The 15,390-nt window shown below is 42.4% G+C and overlaps 1 protein-coding gene across 1 annotated transcript in view; it reads left to right on the plus strand.

Moving 5' to 3' along the window:
- The window catches only part of LOC102446348 (ferric reductase 1-like), a 49,758-nt gene extending 35,757 nt beyond the window's left edge, over positions 1-14,001 (plus strand). The window contains exons 11-16 of the mRNA XM_089780543.1: positions 2,596-2,682; positions 4,883-4,980; positions 8,522-8,580; positions 10,949-11,086; positions 11,187-11,212; positions 12,182-14,001. Coding sequence (XP_089636669.1) covers positions 2,596-2,682; positions 4,883-4,980; positions 8,522-8,580; positions 10,949-11,086; positions 11,187-11,212; positions 12,182-12,271 — 498 coding nt within the window. The 3' untranslated portion in view covers positions 12,272-14,001. The remainder of the gene's footprint in view (positions 1-2,595; positions 2,683-4,882; positions 4,981-8,521; positions 8,581-10,948; positions 11,087-11,186; positions 11,213-12,181) is intronic.
- The last annotated feature ends 1,389 nt before the right edge of the window (positions 14,002-15,390 follow it).

Here is a 15,390-nt window from a genome sequence, read left to right on the forward strand (position 1 = left end):
AAATTTGGGAGCTCTTGCTGTGGACCACTGTTTGATATAATTCAGCCTTCTTTGTACAATGAATTTTACACTCCTGTTCTACATGATATTACTGTATTTTGGAACCACATTTTGCCCCCCCCCCTTTTTTTTTTTAAATGGTGCAAATAGAAATAGCTTTATTTTCAAGCAGTTGACATACCCATCTTGAAACCCTGAAGATGTCCTGTGTATTGCTTGGAATACATATGTATGTTGTGGTCCAAACAGGGAGATGAAGATGATAAATTTGAAGACTATATATTCATTAGTTAATGTTTTTGCTAAATAGACTGACTTGCCACAGAACCTGATATGTTAACCAAGGGATATTGTTGTTATATAGTGCTACCACCAGGTGGAGACAGAGACTATATGAAATTTATGAAGAGGACCATAATATCTGAATTGTACTCCATCCCTCCCTGTCTCCCAGCAGCTAACAATCCTCTTCTCACCAGCTGAACAAATCAGTTTGGTTTCTAGGTCTACAGTTTTCAATTTCACCAAGCTTACTTAAAGCAAAATGTTCTAATTTGGGGATAGATTGTATAACTCTTACTCACCCGGAAAAGCACCAATCCAAATGCTCCCAGTGACTTTGTCATAAGTGAGCACAAAACATTGGGCTGTTGGTAACTAAAATTAGATACCTAGGCAAAATGCAGGACAATGTAGCACTTTAAAGACTAACAAGATAGTTTATTAGATGATGAGCTTTCGTGGGCCAGACCCACTTCCTCAGATCAAATAGTGGAAGAAAATAGTCACAACCATATATACCAAAGGATACAATTAAAAAAATGAACACATATGAAAAGGACAAATCACATTTCAGAACAGGAGGGGGATTCGGGGGGGGGGGAGGTAGGAAGGTAAGTGTCTGTGAATTGATGATATTAGAGGTGGGGAGAGTGGGAAGTCTGTGAGCTAATGGTATTAGAGGTGATAATTGGGGAAGCTATCTTGGTAATGGGTAAGATAGTTTGCGTATTTGTTCATTCCTTCCCGGAGAGTGTCGAATTTTAACATGAATGACAGTTCAGAGGATTCTCTTTCAAGTGCAGATGTAAAAGGTCTTTGTAGCAGAATGCAGGTGATTAAGTCATTGAGAGAGTATCCTTTCTGGTTAAAATGGCAAGAAACTGATTTTTCTTTGTGATCTTGTCTGATATCTGTTTTGTGGGCATTAATCCTTTGCGAAGTGTCTGAGATGTTTGTCCAATGTACATAGCAGACGGACACTTTCGGCACATGATAGCATAAATTATATTTCTGGATGCGCAGGAATATGTGTTCTTGATCTTATAACTCACTTGGTTAGGTCCAATAATGGTATCAGCAGAATGAATATGTGGACAAAGCTGGCAACGGGGTTTGTTGCAAGGGAAGGTACCAGGGTTGGTATTAGTGTGGTATGTCCTGTGGTTGTTGGTAAGAATCATCTTGAGGTTAGGTGGTTGTCTATAGGAGACTATGGGTCTGTCTCCCAGAGCCTCTTGGAGTATGGTATCCTGTTCCAGTATAGGCTGTAATTTATTGATAATGTGTTGGACAGGTTTAAGTTGGGGGTTGTAGGTGATGACAAGTGGTGTTCTATTGTTGGTTTTCTTGGGTCTGTCTTGAAGTAGATGGTTTCTAGGTATTCGCCTGGCTCTTTCAATTTGCTTTTTTATTTCTCCGGGTGGGTAGTTGAGGTTTATAAATGCTTGGTAGAGATCCTGAAGCTTCTGGTCTCTGTCAGTGGGATTAGAGCAGATGCGGTTGTATCGAAGGGCTTGGCTATAGACGATGGATCGTGTGGTGTGTTCTGGATGGGAGCTGGAAGCATGTGGGTAACCGTATGAGTCGGTGGGTTTTCTGTAGAGAGTGCTGTCTAATTTTCCATTGTTGATTTGTACTGTGGTGTCCAGGAAGTGGATCTCTCGTGTAGAATGGTCCAGGCTGAGGTTGATGGTGGGGTGTAGGTTGTTGAAATCTCTGTGGAATATCTCCAGTGTTTCTTGGCCATGCGTCCAGATCATAAAGATGTCATCGATGTACCATAGGTAGAGAAGGGATGAAAGAGGACGGGTGTTGCTATGTTTACTTCCTCCTCAGAGGCAAAATTCTCTCCTTTTGCTTTATATAAATCTCTGAAATTATTAATTAACTATATATAAGCCTTTGGTTTAATAAGAAGTATGGTAATTATAGCTATTTTGATAGTTTGGGATAGGCTGATAAATTTGAGAATTCCATTTCTGCTGATTAATCATATGACTTGCTGTATGGTAGAGTTTTCTAAAAGTTCAAATATTTACAGTAAAAGAGTTAATTAATTGACTGCAGATAGACATTTTGCAAACTATTTATAAAAAAGTTAGTTGGCAAACACTAACCAATGTTTTCTAGTGGTGTCATTAAAAAAATGAAAGAAATTCTGTTTGGACAATACACACACACTTGTGAAGCGGCATGAGTTAACTGATAATCAAAGATAAAAATAGAATAATTTGTACTGTTTCAGCAAAACAACAAACATATTAACATATGCTATGGATGAGTTTCAGTAACCTGTCATTTGTTTTTACTTAGATTCATTTGTTTCTGATGGTGATAACTGTTGCAGAAACAATAGCTGCTTTTGTGCTGGCCTTTGTAGAAGAAATGGGATGGAACAGTGTAAGTTTTACCTAATTTCTTCCCACCAACTTTCCAGGTTAACACATGAAAGAAAACTTTTCCTTTTCATCTTGGTGCCTCCAAATTTAAATACAGAACAGAGTATTTCACTAAAGACCTTCCAGTTTATAACCCACTGCTGTTCGATTTTTATGCCCTTTTGCTAGTTTAAGAAAATTGTTCATATGCAATATAATTTCTCTTGTCGTGTCATTCCACATTTTGGCAGGTGTTTAGTCAAGATGACCCTTGTGGTGCCTTCTAAACCTGGGATTCCATCATTCGTTTTGTTTATTTCTTGCCATTATGATATACTGGATAGTTGATGAAATGATTTCTTTACCTCTTCTGTCTTCAGCGTTTCACCTCTTGTCTTTCCTTGTTTGTTTCACATCTCTAAGATATACAGGCCTCTTTCCTAAGTTTCCTCTAAACTGTGTTGCTGTGCAGCACCCTATTAAGGCCCATGCAGGGGCTATGGGCTTCAGTGAGGAGAGGAACCACTGCACATCAGCCCCTGTGTGGAGCTGCTGTGGCTGGGGGAGAGGCACCAACCCAGACTACCCTTAACATACCAAGGCCATGGAAGGCATGTCTAGACTGCAGGGGTTTTTTGGTATCCCAGAAGAACCCCACCGCATCCAGGGAATGTGTTTGCTTTTCCGCTTTTTTATGCAGAAGAGCAGATGCGTTCTTTTGGGAAGCCCTGCATACCTCGTTCTATGAGGAATAATGGGCTCCTCCGAAAGAGGCTTTTTCACCATTTGGCCCTATCTAGACGGGGCCAAATGGCAGAAAAATCTCTTCCGGAAAAGCAATTGGAAAAAGCTACGCAAATTGCGGAGCACAATTTGTGTAGCTTTTTCCGATAAAAGGCTATAGTCTAGACATAGCTGAAGTGGTGCCTCTCTCCAGACAGGCATTGCTGGATCTGTTGCAGCCATGGAGAGGCGCTTCTCACCTGGCTCTGAACTTCTGCAGTGAGAGCATTCCCATCTGGAACACTCACTCCTCGCCACACACACACACCTATCCCTAGCCTCCTCCCACTCTCCAAATCCTCCATGCCTGGCCCCAGGCCAGAACTTGTACTCTGAGCCAGTACCTTTAACTCCTCGATACCAACCCTCTGCTCCAGCCCTGAGTCCTCTCCCACACTCTTAACTCCTCAGCTCCCATCCCTGCCACACACTGTCCATCTACAGAATGAATTTTGTGACGTGCACCAATATGGAAGTGATGTCACACATCACCTCATAATAGGGCACATGGACATAAAAAATTAGAGGGAGCACTGCTTCTTTCCCTAGTATGCAAAGCTGCCTATCCTATTTCTGTCAGAGATGAACCTGAATCAGAAGTTCAGAGCCAAACCCTCTGAATCTCTGAAACTCTTGGAAAGTTTTTCACTGAACATCCTGTCTATGATGGGGCTATCTACGTAGTCATCCTGAATCAGAGTTTCTCCCAACCTTGAGAAGCTTTAGATCTGGATTCAAGCTTGTGCAATTCCTGCTGCAATTACAGGTCCTGATCCTGCAATAGTAATACTTCACTCCTTACTCTGGAGCAGTGGCAATGGGGCTGCCTGTGAAAGTGAGCTGTGCACTCACTGGTGGCTTTACAGGATCAGGCCATATAGCTAGTGACCAAACTCCCTGTCTATGATGCCTCTCCTATTTCACTGTGTAACATACTGTAACATTATATTCTTACTTTTTCCTCTCAAAACACAAGTTTTTCCTTTAACAAAAAATGCTGCTCAAAATAACCAGAATTAGCTAAATTTGGAGGAAAGGGATTAGGATAAGAGGTTCTGATTGGTGTTCTGGTAAGTATTGTTCTTACTTACATTTCCAGTCTGCTTTGTTTCCCTATCTTGGTGGGAGAGAGTGGAACCTATTTCAAAACTTTACATAATGTGGAGCTAAAACTATAGATTTCTGCAGGAAATAAACATTAATTGCTATGCACTGGCCTTTTGATGGATTTACAGTGAAATTTAAGGGCCAGATTCTACTTACAGGTGGACCAGAATAACCTTGGAGTGACTTCTTTGACTTCAGTGTAGTCAGTCCAAGTTTGCTCTGGTATAATTGAGAGCATGATTGGGCCCTTCACTGTCAAGAAACATTGTTAAATGCAGCAGCTAAGAAACCAAATCCCAAACGTCAATGCTGTGCGCTGTTCTCTTCCACAGGATACAAGCGACCATGGTATCATCGGATGCATTGTCATGATTCTTTCCTTCTTTCAACCAGTGATAGCTTGCTTCCGGCCTTCTCCTGAAAGTAAGAGGTATGTACACGTAAGTGCTTCAACAGAATGGACGTTTAAACTTGGGTTGTTTATCAAAAAAAGTACACGCTTGTTATATTGTGGATCAGTCAAGCCGGAGGGAAAATTGTAGGATTTTTGAAGCCAAATCCATAGGTGGTGATATGCTGGAAGTTAGTTGGGGTAAAGAATTGTGCAACAGCAGGAGAAAACAGACCTTTGAATACAGCTGCTCACTTCACATAGGGCTTCTTTGCAACAAAATAGAAAGAAGGATAGTTGCTATGGCTTCCACCCACTTTTAAAGGGTTTCGTCTCTGCTACCATGAGGCAGGCTGGACCGCTCACTTTGGTATCCTTTGCCTTGTCCTTCCCCCACCCTCCCATTGAGACTGCAAACCCAGTCTGCCTAGGCCGAGCAAACTGGGCACCTGCAGCCCAGGGTGCAGTAGGCAAGGGACCAATGCAAAGGGCTAGGGCTTTGGCTTCTCCTTACTAGCCATGGCTGGACTCTGATCCCTGTGCACTGGACCAGCAGGCTTCTCCCCAACCCCTCCCTCACTTGCTCCTCGGCTGGCTGGCTGAGAGCTCCAGATTCTGGCCCTGCCTCCCCAGCCCTAGGGACAGGGAGCCCCGAGTGTCAGAGCTAGTCACTGGTTGTACAGCAGCCCAGCTCAATGCTGCCCAGAGTGGGGCTCCTTCCTGTATCCTGCCTGCCTGCGCTGTTCAGTCTCTGGGACTAGGAGGAGCAAAACTTGAGGGTTGCCAACTTCCACATCATAAATCAGCATCCACATTTAAGACATTTAATAATGCAAAATACAAGCTGATCCTGTCTCAAACAAGACCAAAAGAAGCCACTCCCTAACAAAACCCTGACTCTCTGTGTGACTAGATCCCTGGCATGCAGTCTGGGCCTGCTGTGCATCCCTGAACTTGCTCCCTTTGCTCCTACTTGTCCCTTCTTGCCTCTTGCCCCCATCACCCCTGCTTACCCTGACAAAGATGCAACAAGTTACAAGCCAAACCCACAACAAGCAATCACCCTGGGTCCCACACTTTGAGGGGCTCCATGGGACCCAAGGTTGCCCACAGGATTAGTAGAGGGCCTGGTGCTAGCAGCAGGGGTAAGCACGCACACCCCCACGCTCACTAGGAGGGGAAAGCAAAGTGATGCAATCCCAGCCTGCTGTGCCCTCCAACCCCCAGCTCTCCACTGTGTTGCTCGGGGAAGGGAGTTTAGAGCAATGAGTGGGACCACCCTCTGCACTCACTGGTGAAGAGAAGCAGAACTTCGTGGCTGGAAGCTGGGGGAGCAGGCCAGGCTGAGGCTGGGTCACTCTGCTTCCTGCTGTCAGTGAGTGTGGGAGGGGGCCACCCCTGCTACCAGCATCCAATGCCCCACTAGTCCATCAGGCCGCATCGCTCGGGAGAAGGGATGGCGGGGTGATGGGCAGAGCAAGAGTGGGGGCCTAGGGAAAGGGGTGGAGTAGGGCGGTGTTGGGGAGGGCTTAGGATAAGTTGTCCCTGGGCCTCTTGCTAGGAATGGGGATGAGTCACGGGATGAGATGGTCACGTGGCTGGTGCCTCCCTTGTGTTCCTCTCCAGCAGTCGCCTCTGAGTGCACTCACTGTCTCTCACACTTCCCTAGTATACACAGACACACCATAGACCTGTGTATGTTAGCAGTGCGGGTGGAACTCTAGGACTCTGCAGGCAGGGATGGTGGCTGTGTTCCCTTGATACACTGACTTCAATGGAGTGTAGGATCACCCATTTAATAATGCTGCGTAGGGCCCCAGAAAGCTTTAGGATGGCTCTGACCCTGTCTATGCTGGATGACTAAATGTAGAACTAGTGAAACGATTCTATCACAAGAGTCAATGAGTGCTAGTTGAGCAATTGAAAGGAGAAGGGATTTTTGCTATGTGTGTTAAACTTTTATTGTTTGGTTTTGAGAACACTTACAGAACTCAATGACTAATTCTCTGTTCTGGAGAAAGAATGACTGTTATAGCTGCAACCACTAAACCCTTTCCATAGAAAGCCTGGAGGTCTTCCAGCAAATGTGGAGACCAGAGATGGTAAACAAACAAAACACACACACAAAAACCCTAAAAGCCAAGCAGTGGAAACAAATTCTAATCTACTCTTACCATTTTTTTCTACATTAACACAAAGAAAAAGGAAACCAGCCCAATTAATAAACTCTTCTCCTGCTCTCCCCTAGTTTGTTCGGTGTCAGTAAGATATTTCCCCAATTTGAGGATGGAATCTCTTTTTGCCTCCTTCTCTGGTGCATGCAGTTTGTCCTAGTCTGTGTATCTTTCTGCTCCTCCATGACCAATTGTTTATCAATACTTGGAGAACCTCTATGCTGTCACCCGTGTGACCAGAGTCTCAGTCTGAGCAGGGGATTACTGTGGGTCTGACTCTCCCTCATCCTACAACAACAAAACCCATAAGCCCCTATTACTACTGCTGTGGCCTCTCACTAGACCAGGGAGAGTACTGTGACAAGCTGGTGTTCATCCAACCTCTGCAGATTTAACAGGCGCTATACCATGACTGATGATTGCTTCTACATGTTAGAAAAGCAGCTTTCCCAAGATTCTGCAGTCATCGTTTTAAGCATGCTAAAGAGTGGTAGCTGAAGTAGTCATCAGTGTATCTACCTGTCTCTGGATACAAGATCATATTAGTTTTCGTTTAGACCAAAGAGCTCTCTAAGCCCTCAGTTTTAGGATCTGCAACAACTTATTTGATATCCATGAAAGATTTTGATTCATATGTTGATTGGCTCTTTTCCACCCCCTGAAACCACATATTGGAATAGTAACTCAGATTCATCTTGTATTTCCACTTACAAAAAATTAACATCTCACTTCACTGCATTCGTTCTCTTCCAATCCACTCTTGCTAACACCCATTTCCACTACAAGTGAATCCGAATCAGAATTCCACAGTCAGGTGTCCTTGAAATTTGGGGAGTGTTAATTTTTTTTTATTCACTTAAGAGAACAATGGAGTCTTCAGAAGTTTTAGGGTCACAATAAGTAGTGCATGATTTATCAGACTCTGAACATTGTCTACAAGAATTATAATTTGAAATTGGATTGTAAAAGACAAATGGAGAATTTCTGGAAGGTAGAGCAAGAGAGAGTGAGAATGTCTTGGAGGGTGAGAAGGCCAGCAGGAGGAAAGTGCAAAAAGTAGGAGAACGCAAGAGGATCTTGAAAAAGCTACTTTTTGTGTACAGCACAAGCATTCAGTAACTGACTGCAAATCAGAAGTGCTTTTTGCAGTTCTCTATAGGAAAATCCTTCCTATGAGATCCATCTACCATTTCTGTCCTGGTTTTCACATGCAAAATAATGTAATGATATCATATACCCTTAAGAACTACAGTGTTTCCCTGAGAGGTTTATCATCTCGTAGGAGTTTTGAAAAATTAGTCTGGCATATTATTCACTGTACAGTCTGTTTTTCATTGTGAAGTAAAATTCTACTATATCACACCACTTTAACATAAAAGTACACATCTTTTCTATTATACCAACAGGAGATTTATTTTTAACTGGTTTCATGCTCTAAATGCTCTCGTCATAAAGGTCCTGGCTGGTAAGTTGATGTTTGAATGTTTATATAATAAACTTATAACAACTACAGATGCTCCTTGGGAGTGCCCACATATTCAAGCCAGAATTGTTGAACTGGGTTTACTACTTCATTTTTAATATTATATTCATCTTATTGATCAGTTTTGTTGGAGAGGCAGGAGTCTGGTATAGAATAGAACTGAGAATCAGGATTAAGACTTGCTAAGAAAATGTCATCAAAATGGAGTCTGACAGAAAAATGTTTTTTGATTAAACTACTTCTTTTGTGAAAAGTGTCTGCTTCCCACAGAAAATTTTTCATTGAAATACTTTGAAAATGTTTCAGTTGCAGCTAAGAACTTTTAATTCAATTAAGAAATGCTACTGCTGTTCGCATGAGAGTTACAGATTCCATTTTCCTCTTTCAGGGTGTGTCTAGACTACATGGCTCCGTCGACGGAGCCATGTAGATGAGGCAGGACGACAAAGGGAAATGAAGCGGCGATTTAAATAATCACCGCTTCATTTACATCAAAATGGCCGCCGCGCTGTGCTGATCAGCTGTTTGTCAGCACAGCGTGGCAGTCTAGACAGGGATTGGCTGACCCCAGAACCCTTTGTTGTCAGATCCTTTATGCCTCATGAAATGACAAAGGGTTCTGGGGTCGGCAAATCCCCGTTTAGACTGCCGCGCTGTGCCAACAAACAGTTGATCGGCACAGTGTGACGGCCATTTTGATGTAAATGAAGTGGTGACTGTTTAAATCACCACTTCATTTCCCTTTGTCATCCTGCCTCATCTTGGGAAGCCATGTAGTCTAGACACACCTGCAGAGAGGTTCCCAAACTTGACCACAGCCATGGGACCCCAATGATGCACCAAAATTAGAGGTCTTGGTATATCATGGGAGATGCTGTCTGACCAAGGAATCCTGTGTCTAGCGAAGAGAATGGGGACATGAAGAACTTAACAACTCACAACTTCAGTGAGGTTTGCGGTTCCAAATTAAAACTATTGTGGTTTTCAAGCAATTTTCATTTTCTCACAACAGGTCAAAACTATTGGTGAAAAATGTAAATGAAAACAATTTTTTTCATTTACATTGAAATTTTCCACAGGAGGAAAAAAAATGTTGTCCATTAGTAAGGATTCCTGCATTTTATTCCCAGCTCTCCCATCACTTTGCTATATTACTTTGAGCAAGTGTCTTCATTTCTGTCTTCAGTTGCTCCATTACAAATTGCTTAAACTATTACAGAGTCTGATTCAGAGTCCAAAGCCTTTACTTAACAAGTATTTAAATTTAATTAATATTAATAGGTCTTCTGATGTAAAGTGCAATAATAATGAAAATATGATTATTATTACTGTAATTATGACTTATAATTAATGTGGGTTCTCTTGTAATTTAAAATTAATTCTTAGCATTCTCTGTTATTTGCCTTGATTATATTTTGAATGTATAACAATGCACTGATTCACAGCAAAATGTAAGGAAACTGTAACACCTTAAACATTTTAGAACATAAATTGGAAGTGTTTTGCCAAATATCGCATTGGCATGAAACTGGTTCTGCTTCCCAAGCCAGCCAGCCTTTGTTTTCTGCTGACATCAGCAATGCTGCTGGCACCGTATCCAAACTGCCAAGGCAAAAGTGCCAAGTTGGCCCACCAGCCAGCTCTGTTGCTCATGTTCCCAGATGGGGACTGCAGGTATTGCTGCTACCACTGCTGGTGTTGCTATTCCTGGCCTACTGAAAAAGAAGAAAGGTGGGGAAGAAGAGAACAAAACCCTAACCGGTCTGCTGTCCAGCCCTGATTCAGGAAAACACTTTGCTAAAGATCAACCCTATTCAGGACCTGTTCTTAACTTGGAAGGCTTGATTGGGACTTAAACATGTGCTTAAAATTAAGTTTGTACTTAAGTGCTTTACTAAATCAAGGATCTAATGAGGAAGAAATTCTCATTAGCTCCTCCTTCTTCCAAGTGTAGTGCCTTGTCATTTAGACCCCATCTGTGGCATTCACTTACCCACCACTCCTCACCAGTCTTCATCGATCAAGGCACTGAGGTTAAGAGCTAACTCTCTGTTTTCATCTTGACTGATGGACAGGAAATTAGAAGTGGGGGGCAGGAGTTTCTATAGCTGGAGCTGTACCACATTCATACATTCGTAGAAAGGGCACAGAGTGGGATCTATAAAATACACCAACTAGTGGGTTATATCACCATTGTTAATTCTGCGTTCCAAACAACTGGTATTTGCAGATCAAACAATCACCCTTAAAAAAATTGAAAATGTTGGAAAATGTTAAAATTGTGAATGGAATCTAGAATGGTTGATGGTATTATATTAAGTGCATGTTGCTTTGTTTTGTTGCTCTTTAGTTGCTGCCATATTTCTGGGACTGCAGTTATTTGACACCTCTCCCAGCCTGTGGATGGTCAAAACTATGGGAGGATTTGTAGGATGGGAGGCATTAGCGTACATAATGCTTGATGCAAATGCTTGGTTGAAAAAGAAAGGTAAATGTCAGCTACAGTTCATATGGAGAATTATTTTTTTCTTTTAGCAAAGGCAAGAAGTAAAATGAAGACTCATAATTTTCTTGGTTATATTTTTCAGAGAAATATGAAGATCCACCTAATAAGGTAATGTTGATGTAACATATTTTAAAACATAAAATGTAAATGATTTATTTTTCATACTGCTGAAAATATACCTTGCAGCACTTTGGAATGTGATTTTTGTCAGACTTCTTGAGTTAACTGAAATGAATCTGAGTCAGCACTCAATGGGAAACCACCACACACAAAATCTAGGGTGCTGCAGGAAGATCAATTAATAGATTCTTTTAAGAACTATATTATGATTATATCAGGCCCTTAGTGCATATTTTAGAAAAACCTCCAGTCATGATTTAAAAACGTCTTCAAGTGAAGTAGAATTCTTCGCATTATGTGGTAAGTTGTTCCATTGATTAATTACAATCACTGTTACAAATGTGTACCATACTCTCAATCTCTCTTTAAACTTCAGCCATTGGATCTTGTAAAACCTTGTCCACTAAACTAAAGAGTGCTCTTCTATCAGAAATCTTCTCCCCAAATAGGTACTTATAGACTGCTATCAGGTCATCCCTTAACTTTTTCTTTGGGATAAATTTTCAATTAGTGGCAGTGAAGTGACGTTGAATAAGTGACAGTGTTGAGAGATGGGGACTATTGCTGGAGGTGCTCTTTTTCAGGAGAGGGAAACTGATGTGATCCCAAAACATCCCATGAGACTTTTTTCAAGTATACAGTTCCTAACACAGCACCCTGGTTAAATTCTAATTTGCATATTTGTAGTCTGGTTACCTGTATTTAAAACCCTCATGCATTGTTAATTAGACACACAGCTTCCACCCTTCACTCTTTCTCCAGTCTTCTTCAGAGTGACTCCTTTTCTAAATTTTAAAGAGTATTGCACTTACATCAATTCTATTTAACTATCAACTTGTGAAAAACTGGTACAGCTTTCAAAACCTTTGTTATGTACTTGTTAGTAAAACTGATGTTCAAATAGAATTTAATTTGATATTTTCTTTGAATAACTTTTAATATTTTTCTCCTTTCTAGATAAAAAATGAAATTATTATATTTTTAATATATACATGTGGAAACCTGGCATTTGTAATAGCACTGCTTGTGGGAATTGGAAAATCCTAAAATTGACAGGATTTATCTTGGAAAAATGAAGATTATTCCTATCTTGAGATTCTTCTAGAACAAATACAAAGAAACAATGAACATTGAATACAAGTTTTAGCAAGCTTTTAATTTTGTTTGTTTATAAATAGTATTTTAGGTTCTCTAATTGACACATTTTCTACACAATAATGCAAAATAAATTTTATAGTGAGATTCTATTAGCTAGTTATTGGAGATGTTCTACACGTTATAGCAGATAATTATTTCCAACATGGGAAAAGTAAGAAGGCAATATATAAATGCCAGGTGTTTATAGTTGTTTCATATGACACTCCTTTCTAAACTTTGTTAATGTTTCCATCTTTAACAAGAAAAGATTTCTTTGTGCAAAGAAAGTTGAGGACCTGATTTTCATGAGACTAATTTATGCTCCAATTCTTGCACCGAGAACTTCACAGGCAAATTTCTGTGCCCACCTGGGGTCCTGTTGACCTCAGGATTTCAGTAAAGCTCAGTGCAGGCTCATAGATCCATCTACAACAGGGGTGGGCAACATACTGTCTGTGGGCTAGATCCAGCTCACCAAGCCACCTGATCTGGCCTTGGGAGCCTCAGCCAGGCTCCCTGCCTGCCCACTCCCACACTCTTGTCTTCACACATTGTCCCTGCCCCTAGTACAATCTCAAAGCTCCCATTGGCCAGTTTCACACATTGTCCCTGCCCCTAGTACAATCTCAAAGCTCCCATTGGCCAGTTTCACACATTGTCCCTGCCCCTAGTACAATCTCAAAGCTCCCATTGGCCAGTTTCTGGCCAAAGTACCACACAAAGTACCTCTCCAGCCTTGCTGTGTTCAAAGCCACACATGGTGCCTGCAGCCGCCATGGAAGGAAGGGACCCTGGCTGAGGAACCTGCTGGGCTGTTGGCTGGGAGCGCCCAAGTAAGCACCTCCTGGCCAACCTCCATCCCAGACCCCGCACTTCCTCCATTGATATAATAGAAAAGTGTGATCCTTGACCACTTACCAAATTCTTGGAGTGGTCACCTCCCTTAAAAAAATTGTTGTGCACTCCTGATCTACAAGGTTGTCAGTGAAGATCAGGGCCATGGAGTGCGTCTACCCTGAATCTGGAAAGTGTAATTCCAGCTCAAGAAGATATGCCTGTGCTCTCACTGATCAAACTATCCCTCAAATAACAGTGTAGCTATGGTAGCACAAGCGTCAGGACAAGCTAGCTACCCCAAATGCATATATATGGCTTGGCGAGAATTATATGTGGGGGAGCTAGCCCATGCTGTCCTCATGCCATGATACCCTACATTTTATAGCAGCTGCTTAATCAGAGCTAAGGTATCTATGTCTCCATGAGCTGGAATTTACCTTCCAGTTCCCAGACTACTGTACTGTAGACTGCTGCTCTCATTGATGTCAGCCAAAAAACTCCCTCTGTCTTTCATGGTGCAGAATTTGACTTATAGTCAGTGCCTGACTTTGTTCATGCTTGTTCAGATTTAATGGGTATTTTTGATATCATGCCCTCAAATGCTCACAATTTTCTTTTTTAGGCTGAAAATAGGAACAGGTGGTGGTTACATAATGAAATTTTAAAATGCAGATATGTTTTGAAAATAGTAAAGATCCCAGAACCCGTGATGTACTCTGTATATGCTTTTTTTTTAATGGATTATAGTTCATGGTAGTTTTCAAAATGCAATGTGCATATGATGAATAATAAAGCAGGCCTCAAAACAGTCTAACTAGTCCGTAGCCTTCAGTTGTGTACAGCCATACTATGTAATCATCTACTGCATGGGATGTATATGCGGTCCAAATTCTGCTCACCTGCCTCATATGAATGTTCCCACTAACTTGAGTTGGATTTGTCCCCTGGTGGATACGAATTTTGAGGGGACAATACTTATAACAGGTAAGATACTAAAAACTATTATCAAAAGAATGATACATTGTATTATAAACTTAGAAGACGCCATTGATTATGGTGCTATAGATCTTTGAACGAAAAATTACCCGATGGGATTTATAGGATTGCAGCTTTTATTCAGTCGTATATTACTATCACTGAACTGGCAGCAGGAGGACCCAATGCAAACCGGCAGCAACCCAGAAGAATTGGGCAAACCAACTCACTTAACTCATCCATGGCCACATGTGAAAATCAAGTGCTAGGCCCGATGGCTGCCTTAGAGTATGCATTTTTGGTGATGACTGAGATACCAACGAGTAAGACACATGATCAAAAATGTTGGAAGCAGGATTCAGACACCAAATCAGATTGTGAAGCTGCTGACAAAGAGCTAGATTTTGGCTACATTAGAAAGTAGACCAGCCAAAGTGCAGATTTGCTGCTGTTTGCTACCTTTTGTGCAAGGTGAACAGGATGCGTGTTCATACTATTGTGGGTTGTTTTAAGAGGAAATATCCTGTGTCTGAGCACCGCTTCCCAATTTCCAGCCTGAAGAACAGACCCATTGTAAAAGTCCATCTTCCACCCATGAAAATGAGATGGTGATTATTTATTTGTATTATTAGCATTTCTAAGGTGCCTACTGTCATAGGCTCAGGGTGACTGTACATGTATCCCTCTCCTCCATGGGCCACTTCTTAAATGCCTGTCAGGTCTCCAGCCATCACGTGTCTCTGGCCAGGGATCCTTGTCCCATTCCCCATTCTCTTCTGATGGGGTGGGGAAAGGCTGGTGTTTAAGGCGGTACAGCGCCCTGCCTTAAACTGTGATGTCCCCAAGAAGCCAGTGCCTGTGCATTGCTTTCTACCTCTAAGAGCTATGACCAGGCTGTTGCCAGGAAGAAGTGGGTTGTGCCCATGAAAGCTCATGGTACCATCTACATCCGTGGTCCCCAACACGGTGCCCGCGGGTGCCATGGCGCCCACGGGGGCATTTCTCTGCGCCCGCCAAGTGCTCAGGGCTGGCTGGCCCTGGGCACGTGGTGCATGCGCGGTGCCGGAGCCGGCCCCGGGCGCGTGGCACATGGTGAGCGCCGGCCCCGGGGGTGCTGCGGATTCACCCCCCGCGGCGCATGGGGGGGGGGAGAAAGCGCTAGCGCCGGCCCTGGACGCGCGGCGCTTGGGAGAGAGAGCGCCAGCCCCGGGCGCGCG

The sequence above is a fragment of the Pelodiscus sinensis genome, chromosome 9, assembly GCF_052426305.1.
Source record: "Pelodiscus sinensis isolate ZL-2025 chromosome 9, ASM5242630v1, whole genome shotgun sequence".
Classification (NCBI taxonomy): domain Eukaryota; kingdom Metazoa; phylum Chordata; order Testudines; family Trionychidae; genus Pelodiscus; species Pelodiscus sinensis.